This window comes from Strigops habroptila, chromosome 4 (assembly GCF_004027225.2).
Source record: "Strigops habroptila isolate Jane chromosome 4, bStrHab1.2.pri, whole genome shotgun sequence".
NCBI classification, from domain to species: Eukaryota; Metazoa; Chordata; class Aves; order Psittaciformes; family Psittacidae; genus Strigops; species Strigops habroptila.
In genome coordinates, this window is record NC_046358.1 from 25,043,933 (window position 1) to 25,056,436 (window position 12,504).

The following is a 12,504-nucleotide window of genomic DNA, read 5'->3' on the forward strand; positions in this document are numbered from 1 at the left end:
GAGCTGAGGTAAAACATATTGTTAAAAAAAGCTTTTGACAGAGTATGTTATATACTTTAGTCTGCTTCAGTGATTTCTGTCACTTTTTATACTACATATGTTGCTGTGCAAGAAAAGTTAAAGGTCTAGACATTTTCATCATATTTCTGTAAGAAACAGAAATTTAAATATTTGAAGTAATAATGGGAGCATTTACTGTTGCTTTGGCTGCAGAGCTGACATAAAACTCCCTAACTGCCTCAGTGCTGAGTAGATTTTTAAGGGATAATGTATCAGTTCCTTTCCGTGTTTGTATGTGGCTTTCATTAATGTCAATAGCAGTTACTGGCACATTTTCCAAGCTGAGTACAGTTCCCAAACTTATGTTTTTTTCCAATAGCAGTTGTTAGAGATTAATCAAAGCAACTGGGTCTGTCCCGTACGACGCAGTGTGCAGGGTCGGGGCACAGGGGCCATGTCAGAGAGGCAGAAACGCCCGGTGTGTTGTGTACGTCTTGGATGTAGAGAGGCAGCTTCTCTGAAATCAGGGTCTGAAGCTGCTATCCGCAGCAATAGCCCTACTAAATCAATAGGAGTGTGAGGAGCTGCACCACATTTATCACCTACCTTTGTAAATAAGTCTCAATCTGATAGATGCTTTTTTCTTTACGCTTTTATGGATGTACATTGGGTGATAAGATTAAATAGACTGACAGGCTGATAGGTAGGCAGATAATCCTCTAGCCTCCTTGTCTAAGGTTTTGTAGGTTTTGTTAGCAGTAGCCGTTCCTGCAACTGCCAGAAGAGGGTAATTCAGTCAGCAGCAATCCTGCTTTGCCTGGTGTGCCTGAGTTTAATTTTTTTTCTCTTCTTTTTTTGACTGCTATGAGTCATTCCTCTTTACAAAGGTAGTTTTGATAATATGGTTCTGTTCACCTTATAAACTCATCCTCAAGCTCAAGCATCGGGCTTTTGTGAATTGCAGTCCCCCCCATCTAGAAAAGGGTCATGCAGTTCAGCTTTGGATCTGTGAAGGGGCTGGGATAGGGCTTCATCTGGGTTGTTGTGCATATATGGGTCAGGCAGGAAGCTTGTTTCAGGCTTTGAACTTTCAGGAAGTTTAGTGCCTTTAGGTGCAGTGGGGCCATTGCTAGCCAAAATAGGTGCTTTCATAAACAAACAAACAAGCAAGAAATTAATTTTAGATATTCTAAAATGGGTAGTTGTTTTTCAGGAAACCTCCCCCTCATTTAAAAAACAACAACAAAACAAATCCTGATCATGTTTTTCAAGTTGACACATATTTATGAGTTTATCAGAGTCTAGCAGAGGCATTGAAAAAAAAGGAGGAGAGGGGGGAAAGTGCTTTTTCAAGATAGCACATAGTTTATATTGTGCTCAGGACTGGAATTTTCTAGCTAGCAAAATTACGACTGTAGTGTGGACTTGTCCACACCTGTCCTTTATGTGAAGCTGAATCAAGGTTAAAGGAATGCTTTCCACCTTTATGCAGTCGTTCAAAGAGGCTAGAAAGGCAAACAGAACAATGTTTTTGGCTCCCATGAGTGTTTCTGCATTGGAGGGCAGGCTCAGGCTCAGAAATTCTTGGGACCCAGTTCAAGCACGGCCCAACGTTTGTTACTGTTAATTGCAACTGTGCTGTTGGCTTTGATTACCGGATATTTCATTTGAGTGGCTTCTTGGTGTTTTGGCAAAAAGAATGTCAAAGTGGTTTATGCAAGGGTATGTTTTCCAACCTCCTGTTGACTTGAATAGAACTTGTGCAGCTAAATACCTGCATAGTATTTTAAAAATGGGAGTGCTGGCATGACTGAAGCATGTATAAATCAATTTTAGCAAGATCTCAGGGGACTGCTGCATGAGGTATATAAAAATATAAAATGACAGAGTGAGAATGACACTGAAGCTCCTTGCAGGTGCCTCGTAAAACGTACCACACTGCATTTTCCTTGGTTTTTGTCTGTAGTAATAAATCCCTTGAAACAAATTCCTTTTTGTGGAATAAACATGTGAAAGGATGTGGATCCTTATGCGTCATAAAGGAAGGTTTTATTTGCAAGTTAGAGGATATAAACATATATAGCACCAATGCGTACGTGTGATATTTGTCATACATGTTAAGTGAATAAGTGTGGTGAGTAAATGTGCTGTTCAACAATTTATATCAGTCAATACATTGCAATTAAGTCCTTCTTTCAGAAATGCCAAGGAGGAAATGTGTTAGCAAAATAAAGTGCATGCCAACTGTATCTAAATGTTCTCTGCTGTATTATTTTTTGAGTGTTCTTTCTGTTTTTCTTTTATAGGTAAAGATGAGCCTTCAAGCTATATTTGCACAACATGCAAGCAGCCTTTTAATAGCGCTTGGTTCTTGCTTCAGCATGCCCAGAACACACATGGATTCCGCATCTACCTGGAAACAAGCCCTTCAAACAGTTCCCTTACTCCACGCATCACCATCCCTCCTCCTCTGGGACCGGAGACTGTTGCACAGTCCCCGCTGATGAATTTCCTTGGAGACAACAACCCTTTCAATCTTTTGCGGATGACAGGACCCATCTTGCGTGAACACCCTGGCTTTGGTGAGGGTCGGCTCCCAAACACGCCTCCGCTGTTCAGCCCACCACCTCGTCATCATCTGGATCCACATCGCCTTAGTGCCGAAGAAATGGGGTTAGTTGCCCAGCATCCCAGTGCCTTTGACAGAGTTATGCGTTTAAACCCCATGGCAATTGAGTCCCCAGCGATGGATTTCTCCAGAAGGCTTCGAGAACTGGCAGGAAACAGTTCCACCCCTCCGCCAGTCTCACCCAGTCGCACCAACCCTATGCATCGCCTGTTGAATCCTTTTCAACCAAGTCCTAAATCACCTTTTTTGAGCACCCCGCCACTGCCCCCCATGCCCCCCAGCAGCACTACGCCTCCCCAGCCTCAGGCCAAGAGCAAGTCTTGTGAATTTTGTGGGAAAACATTCAAGTTCCAGAGTAACCTTATTGTGCACCGGCGCAGTCACACAGGAGAAAAGCCCTACAAATGTCAGCTCTGTGACCATGCTTGCTCCCAGGCCAGCAAGCTAAAACGCCACATGAAAACGCATATGCATAAAGCTGGCTCCATGACAGGCAGGTCAGACGATGGACTGTCCACCACTAGTTCCCCTGAGCCAGGCACAAGCGAGCTCACTGGAGAGGGACTGAAATCCAGTGAGGCAGATTTCAGGAATGAGAGCGATCCTTCCCTGGGGCATGACAATGAAGAAGAGGAAGAGGAGGAGGAAGAGGAAGAGGAGCTTGAAAATGAGAGCCGGCCAGAATCAAGCTTCAGTATGGACTCGGAGCTGAGTCGTAACCGAGAAAATGGCTCCAAGTCGCTGCCAGACGAGAAATCCCTTGTGTTGGGAAAAGTCATTGAGAATGTAAGTCTAGGTGCCATCCAGCAATATAACGACATGCTAGCTGAAAAACAGAAGAGGAGTAGCTTCATGAAAAGGTCTTCTGACCAGCGAGACTTGTGTCCTCGAGACCTCTGTCAGAGAGATCCAGCCGACGAAGACTCAGTGGTAGGAGAGCTAGACCGCACTGAGGAAGGGACGGTCAATGGAAGAAACTTTGGCCCAGGTGAACCCTTCCCAAACTTGTTCCCCCGCAAGCCAACGCCTATCACGAGCCCTAGTTTAAACAATTCCTCTAAAAGAATAAAGGTAGAGAAAGATTTGGACTTGCCACCAGCAACAATAATACCTTCCGAAAACGTTTACTCCCAGTGGCTGGTAGGGTATGCAGCATCGCGGCACTTCATGAAGGATCCATTCCTTGGATTCACAGACTCCCGACAATCCCCCTTCGCAACCTCTTCCGAACACTCATCGGAGAATGGGAGCCTGCGTTTCTCCACCCCGCCAGGGGACATGCTGGATGGGGGGCTCTCAGGGCGCAGCGGAACGGCAAGCGGAGGCAGCACCCCCCACATCAGTGGTCCCGGCCCTGGGCGACCCAGTTCGAAGGAAGGGCGCAGGAGCGATACATGTGAGTACTGTGGCAAGGTCTTTAAGAACTGCAGCAATTTGACGGTGCACCGTCGGAGCCACACTGGAGAGCGGCCTTACAAATGCGAGCTCTGCAACTATGCATGTGCCCAGAGCAGTAAGCTGACGCGCCATATGAAAACGCATGGCCAGATAGGGAAGGAGGTCTACCGCTGCGACATTTGCCAGATGCCCTTCAGTGTTTACAGCACCCTGGAGAAACACATGAAAAAGTGGCATGGAGAACATTTGCTGACAAATGACGTCAAAATTGAGCAGGCAGAAAGAAGCTAAGGGCCCCCCCCACCCCCCGCTAGGTTGAATTTCAGGGGTCTAGGTAACATTTTATTTGTACAGTTTAACTATTGCCAACTGAGAAAAGATGACCTAACTTGCCTCCATAAACATAACTTAGCATAACTATGGTAGGTGCCAGACTTTGGCACTTAAATATAACCTGTGTCTACAAAGTTCTATTAAACCCGAGGGTTGATTAAGGCAGTAAAAATTGTGGAGCCTTTTAACTGTGCAATAATTTCTGTATTTATTGGGTTTTTGTAATTTTTTGGCATGTGCAGGTACTTTTTTTTATTCTTTCTGTTTAAATTTCTTTAAAAATTTTGTTGGGTATCCCTTTTTAATTTTACCCAGTCGTAGCCTGAGATTACTTGCATTGTAGAGGAGAAACATATCTTTTAAAATTCTAATTTTTGGGCCGCTGCTTTGTTGAAATTTAAGCTAAGCATGTGTAATTTCTTGTGAAGAAGCCAGCATTTGAACAGAATACTTTTTTTCTTTCTTTCCTCTTCTTAAATAACCTTAAAGATTAGGGAATACAAAATTGTACAGCGGATAACAATCTTAAAACTAGCACTTTCTTTTGGAATTGGATCAAATATGCAGCACTGACAATGTCGCTGGTGATAGAGGCCTTTTCTAGATGTATTTAATCACTAAAGTTGTGGCAGTGAATAAGACATAGGTGCAGAAGGCAGCTAGATACAAAATCCAGAAACATTCTTAATTGTGCATTACTATCAGATGGTTTCTTAAAAGCTGTGGCAACATAATGGTGCCATTTTGCCACTTTTTGGGTTTCTTTCCCTCCGTCTTCCCTTCCTGCTACTCTTCCTAGAGACAGTAAAAGTACATCCCGAGTATCATAATATTTTCAAACCTCAGAGGAGCCAAATGCCATTGTTTTTCTTTTTAAATGACAAAATCATAAATTTGTGTTCAGGACATCTACTTCAGACCAGATTTGCTGTAGTTAATTACTAAAGGATGGGAAAGTGTGAATTTTGCAATGAAAAGCCTCAACTCACAGGCATTTGGTTTATGTATAGAAATATTAGAGCTATCTTATATGATGTGCAATGATGTTACTATAAGGAAGGGAAAAATAAATTCTAGTTGATTTGCCTGTCTTGGCAAGATTCAGCTCCTACTGAAGTTGATAAGAGTTTTCCCCTTGACTTAATTAGGAACAGAATAGAATTGCATTCAGATAAAAGCATTGCAACTGAAAAAAGTAAAGAAAAATGCACCTGCTCTACTTTCAAATTCCAAATTTTTTAAAGCCTTTTATGACTAATATTAGCCAACAGTGGACAGTTATGGTTAGATATTTTAATTATGTTGACCCGCACTTTAAAGCTTTTGTTTGTGGTTAAGAGAAAAATGGCTTCTCAACAAGAAATTACATCATATTCTTCTACTTGGCCCAAAGGTGGGTTAAACTGTAAGGGAACAACTGAGATTAAGTGTCAGTGTTGCTAAGCATGGCATTCACAATACTGGCACTATAAAGAAAAATAAATAAAAATAATTTATTGGACAGTTTTTCTACTGCCATTCAATTTGACGTGAGTGCCTTGAAAACTGATCTTCCTATTTGAGTCTCTTGAGACAAATGCAAAATGTTTTCGTGAAATGGAAAGACTTTAAAAAAAAAAAAAAAGGTAAAACAAGAAAAGTACATTCTTTAGAAAAAAAGAGCCACATTTACTTAAAAAAAAAAAATTACTGGTTGAAGATAGTGGACACGAAAATGCCATAAGACCCAATCAAATGAAGATGTATACCCAGCACAACTTCGGACATCCATTAGCTGAATTATTCTCAGCCTTTTTTTTTTTTCAGGACAACGCTGCTTAGGAAATGGAATGGAAAAGAGTTACTGCTGAATTAAAACTCAAATGACACAAATTACAAGTTATCATTGAATGAGAAAAAACAATTCAGGAACAACGGCTAATTTTTTTTTAAAGTTAAATTTAGTGCACTCTGTCTTAAAATACGTTTACAGTATTGAATACATACAAGGGTAAAAAAGAAATTGTGTGTATGTGTGTTTGAGCAATCTTTTTTTTTTTTCAAAGTTTGCTTAATAGGTTATTAAAAAAAAAAATGCCATAATGGCCATGTGTATATTGTTTTCTTTTGGTGACGGGGTTTTAGTATATATTATATATATTAAAATTTCTTGATTACTGTAAAAGTGGACCAGTATTTGTAATAATGGAGAATGCCTGGGCATTTTACAAAACCAGAAAGAAAAAAAAAATTTCTTTTTTCCTTGAAAATGTTGCAGTAAAATTTAAATGGTGGGTCTATAAATTTGTTCTTGTCACTGTAACTGTAAAGTCTTGAGTTTTAGTAAATTTTTTTCTGCCTTGGGTGTTGAATTTTTATTTCAAAAAATGTATAGAATCTTGTATTTGGGGATTAAAAGGTGATTGCTACACCCTGTAGAAAAAGTATGTAGAAAAAAGTGCTCAATATTGTTATTGCTTTGCAGAAAAAAAAATCACGTTTCTGACCTGTACCTATTTTTCTCTTTTTTTCTCCCCTTCCCCCCTTTTCTTCCCCTTCTGGAATGGATATTGATATTGGTTGATTCATATGATGTAGGCACTTGCTGTATTTTTACTGAAGCTTGTAATTTTTTAACTGTACGCTTGTCCTTTTAAAGGGATTTAATGTACCTTTTTGTTAGTGAATTTGGAAATAAAAATAAAAACAAACAAACAGGCTGCCATAATATATTTTTTTAATTTGGCAGGATAAAATATTGCAAAAATAAAAAAAAAAATTTGTATGTGAAGTCCTTATTGTACAGGAAAAAAAGGGGGTTGTTTGACGACCTTTGAGTAAAAGAAACAAAACAAAATAATTAAGTGCTTTTTTATTTTTAATTTTTTGTTGTTGTTGTTCACGAGTAATTTTAGTTGTATATATTTTTTTTGTCAGAAATGGCCTACAAAAAAGTGCTGTTCCCACAGGGCTCTAAATAACTTCAAAGTTGCCTGGACCCCTTGCATCAAGGTTTTACAGGTATGGTTGAATCAGGCTGGATGGTTATTGCCTATTTGTGTGAAATGAAATTCCATTCCCGTACAGGTGTCTGGGGTGACATCCCACAGCTTCCCCACCGATTTGAGAGAGAGAGAGGAGATTTTTTCCTGCCTTCCAAACAAGAAGGTGTCCAACACATCTTCCCTCTCCTGGCCACCCCACACTCACTGCTCCCTGCACCCTGCCACTGCCCTCTGGAAGAAAGTCGTTTTATAGCAAAAAGTGAGAGCTGTTGCATCCACTTTGACAGAAAATTGTAAAATGCTCTACTGTTGGTACAGCTGTAACCGGGTTGAAGTAAAATTAGTCCAGGCACAGCCCTCCTCTTCCCTGTCAGAACAGGACCTACTCCATGTACAGGTCTTGCCAGTCCATGTTATTAGCTGCTTTGCTGCTGTTCACTCCTTATTGTACATTCCATAAATTTCTGAATGTTTGAGGGACTGGGATGAAATCCTGTGCCTTTTGATTTCTCCCTTTGCAGTTCTTTCTCTCTCTCGCTCACACTCTCTTCCCTTTTGGGTGGAGGGGAAGACAGGTGGCAGAAGAGGCAGTGACGCTCTAGTGAAGGGGAGAAGGAGAAAATGCTCATTGCTCTTGCAGGAAGTGATGGTAAAACAAAGCAAAAACAATGACAAAAAATATTGCCATGCCATTAGAAATTCTTCTGCTGCTTTGATCTTTGCAGAACTGTAAAAGCAATTGGAGAAGCATGGGTGTAACAGCAGGGAGAATTTGGTCCAGCTACCTAACAGATAGTTATATGTCTTCCTGGCTTGAACAACATACCCTTAAGACTTCTGGACAAATTCTGGATCTCACTTAAACTGATACAAATCAGGAATTATTTGTCACTCTTAGTCCTGGATTACTGCAGCTTAGCTGAGGCTGGAATTTGGTCCCTTAAAGGAACATTTTCACTTTTTGGTGAAAATTCAGATCTCTGACATTCATATAAATCCAGTCATGTCACAGAACTCAGCAGAATCCCTTGGACATGCATCAGTGTAATGAAGATCAAAAGTTAACTGCATATTTTCAGGCCACAATTAGTTGATTTAAGAAAGAATTTAATCTTTCATTTTAGTGTAAGTTGCTTAGGAGCTCCAGTCTCCCTGTTGTTTTTCATTATCCAGGATGGCTAACACCAGCAGTTGTCTACTTTTGTGACTTAGATCACTGAAACTAACAATAAGTCACCCAAAAGCACAAGGGTTGTGTTTCTGCAGACTGTAGTGATAATAAAATGGCCCTCCTTTTCTTCTTGCTTAGAAGAACTATAGTTTACTGGGCCATAAGCACAATATAACATAGACATAAATAGCTAGAATGCTGCCATAGTTCTTTTCATAATTTAAATGGGTTTTTATTAGTATTTTAAGGTTGAATTTCTTACTTCCGTTGTGTCTAGTCCTGTTGCCTTTGAAGTCCAGAGCAAAACTCCAGTCAACTGTATTGGCAACAGGACAGGTCCAAGAACCTGGTTTTAGAAAGAAAAAACCCAGTTTTTAAGGAAAGAGTCAAAAAATCAGCATTTCATCCCAATCCTATGTAAAAGACAGTCCAAGGTTTTGTTTATCACAGGCAAACTCATTTTTATGGTGCTCTTTGTATTTTAGAACTGCAAAGCAAAGTAACATTGATTTAAGTTGTTTGCATTTGTACCGGCAAGGCAAAATATTTTTATTACCTTTTTCTATTACTTATTGTATGAGCTTTTGTTGTTTACTTGGAGGTTTTGTCTTTTACTACAAGTTTGGAACTATTTATTATTGCTTGGTATTTGTGCTCTGTTTAAAAAACGAGAGCACTTTTTTTTTTATTATGGATAAAATGTTGAGATGGCTGGAGGTCATTTCAATATGGCTTAGTGAAATATTTATTGTTCCTTTTATTCTCTGTACAAGATTTTTGGCCTCTTTTTTTCCCTTATTGTCACAATGTTGAGTTCAGCATGTGTCTACCATTTCATTTGTACGCTCGTTCAAAACAACGTTTGTTCCAGTTTCAAGTTATAAAAATAAATTGGACATTTGACTTGATCTCCAAATCTTGTCTTTCCTGTTTTTTTGAAATTGAGGGGTGGGAAGGGGAGAGAATAGGGGAGTGAGGAGTTGAAGCTTCAGTACAGATGATAGACATCATGCTGTGTTTTCTGTCAGTTCTCATGGGAGTCAGTCAGGAGAGAATTCTCGTTTGGGGAGGACACATGAACACCTGTGTGATCCTAAGCAGATGCTCAAGTCCTGCTTACATCCCTTGGACTTACATATAGTGTAAAGTCTTTCCTGAGTAGGGCTCTTGAGAGAAAATAGTAGAATAATGCTTGAGACAGTCAAACTTCTCATATGAAATTATGTTACGTTTGGGACAACTAGCGCAATTTTCTGAAGACAGTGAGAAGAGCTTTGCTCTTGTGTTTCTTTCCATCTCCATAAACTTAACTCTGTGCTGTGTGCACCTAAGTTTGTTAATGTGTTTTGCTTCTTGGATGCCAGCATAAATAGGAAGAACACTTACCTATTTAATGGGGAGCTGAATTTGGGCCACAGGCTGTGTATTATTATGTGAGGAGCACCAAAAGGTTACTGCAACTAAACATCTGCTCCTCCTCCTCAGCTGGGACAAAGGCATGCACAGTTAAAGGCAGAATTTTGCACAATTTGCAGTTTGAGGATAAAAGCTGACAGCTACAGGCAGTTCACTGTCCTGATGCTGTTTATCAAGCCAACCTGTTAGCAAATGCATGGAAATCTTAAATGAGAGAATTGTTATTGAAGCCATTATTGGGAAGACCAGGAAAGATTTGGAGTGTTGGAGACCAGATTCTGATTTCCTGGAGGCCCTGGTCCAACAAACCATGTAACAGGCTTGTGATTCAAAGCAGGTGGGTAATTGAAATTCGTTTCAAAGGAACTGCTGCTGGACTTTAAAGTATTTGGCTCAACTCAGAAGTCAGGAGGGGAAGCTAAGTGGTTTGTGCTACAGAAGAGCTCTTACAGATGGTCCCTTCCTGATCTCAGGCTCCCTGAATCTACAATCTAAATTTAGCTATGTGTAAGTGCTTTGCTGGATCAAGGCTTCAGAGTGATATAAAAGTTACAGGCTTTGAAAAGTTGCACTCATGAAAAACTGGTGAAAATGAAATCAGAACCTGACGCTGACAATTATATTGGTCAATAGTTCATGCTGTAATTCCCAAAATGCTATGTTTGTTTTGAATGCCTTCTGCAGTGAGCTATAAAGGCTGTTACATTTTACTTCTAAATTTTGTACAGTTTGCCTTTGAATGGGGTGCTTTTGACACCCTATAAACATGACTTCTCTCTAGTGGATCTTTACACTGCTGTGTCATTTTGTCAGCTTTAAAGGCGTTGCAGGCCTTCCAGATGTTGATGCAGTGTTGGAAGATTTAGCAGCAGTAGCTGTTGCTGTGCATCCTGGCCTGTGGCCGGGAGGGTTTGGAAACACAAGGGCCCTTTCCATCCACTGCTTTGCTAGGGTAGATGGTATCTGCCCATCAAGGAGAATCATGGACCTCCTGGAAGTAGTAATGCCTTAACCCATCACTATTGGATCTGCTAGTGCTTGTCTGTCAGGGCCCTGATTACTCACACAAGTTGGCATGAGGGAAAAAGCAGCATTAGGCTCTTTTGACAGAGTAAATGTGAAAATCACATAACCAAGGCTGCAAGCAACTAAATACAAATGAGTTTCTTAGCAGCATCCTCTGGTTGGATACTCCTGTTTTGCACACGCTTCTGTAAAACAAGAACTCTATTATAATCAGTAAAGGAAAAAGGTTTAGAAAAATCTTTGCTAAATCCAAATGAAACCAATGAAGTTCAAACTTTGGTATGAACGAAGAGGTATTTAAGTCAGTATTGTAATTATTATAATGAAGAAATGTGTTATAAAGGTGATTTAATTTTTCAAGGGCCTTATTCCTCACACTGGTTCTACACCATAGTTCTTCTTTGAATTCAACAGATTTTCTCTGGATTTACAGAAGTATTCAATGGACTGAATCTGGCTTAATGGTTTTACATACAAAAAATTTAAATAAATTATAAAAACATAACAGAATAGCAGTGGCCATTGAACTTTAACTCCATAAATGGGATATTTCCACCAGAAAGTGGAATTAGAAAGTTACATTTACCCTATCAAAGGACAGAAAGATGCCATGTGATCTGTACATCCAATTAAAACAGCTTGAAAACTGAGCAATCAAAATGAAAAGCTTGTGAACAGACCAATAATTATACACCAAAATCATTCAGGAAATAATTCTGAATAATGAATATATTTGGGAAAATTGTGATCTATTTGCAGACAGCTTGTAAGCAAAAAAGAGGCCACATTTGCCTAATAGTTGATTTGCTTTGAATTATTCTCCTTGCTCAGTTAAACACTGACCTTTAGCTACTCATTGACAACATGCATTTCACTGTCTGACAGATGACAGACTGTTCTCTGGGATCACGTCTTAGAGATAGAAAAGACCTATTCACTCCTTTTGCCCATCCACGACCAATGCAAGATTATTTCTTCCAGTAGTTTTCCTCAACAGGACGTTATGCAGAACAGAATAAAATTTCATTTTATACCTACCCCCCCCATTGAAAAAAAATCTGGTTGTTAAGAAAAGATTCTTCATCCAGTTTAGTCACTGTCCATTTCCCCATGAGTTTAATAACAGGATATAATGACATGGTACTACGTTTATTGAGAGCAGACATATGCTTTGGGGCTTGGTTGGACTGTAGTTCGAGTGTGCGGCTAGTTCCAAAAGATGTTCTAATTCTTCTATTTCCCATAATAACCAGGAGCCTATTGCATTCTACAGACAATTTACTGATTTACAGATTACTTTTTCTGCACAAAAATTAGATGTAGGGTTCCTTTGATGTGTATCTTTTTATTTATTTCTTATTCTGCCAACCTGTGAAATACCTCCTGTGCAAGTGAAGACCACTTACATATTTTCATGTAGAGTTGGCAAATGCCAGTGCTGATTATGGTAGAAGTCAAAGGTATCATCAGAGAACATCAAAGCTATGGAAAATGTGAAGGAAAACAATCACATTTTAATGATTCCTATAAACTGGTTAGAATTTACA

The 12,504-nt window shown here is 39.6% G+C and overlaps 1 protein-coding gene across 4 annotated transcripts in view; it reads left to right on the forward strand.

Annotated features, from left to right (window-relative positions):
• Positions 1-9,431, forward strand: part of BCL11B (BAF chromatin remodeling complex subunit BCL11B) — a 97,523-nt gene extending 88,092 nt beyond the window's left edge. For all 4 annotated transcript variants that reach the window (XM_030481890.1, XM_030481891.1, XM_030481892.1 and 1 more), the window contains one exon: positions 2,307-9,431. In XM_030481890.1, coding sequence (XP_030337750.1) covers positions 2,307-4,318 — 2,012 coding nt within the window. In that variant the 3' untranslated portion in view covers positions 4,319-9,431. The remainder of the gene's footprint in view (positions 1-2,306) is intronic.
• The last annotated feature ends 3,073 nt before the right edge of the window (positions 9,432-12,504 follow it).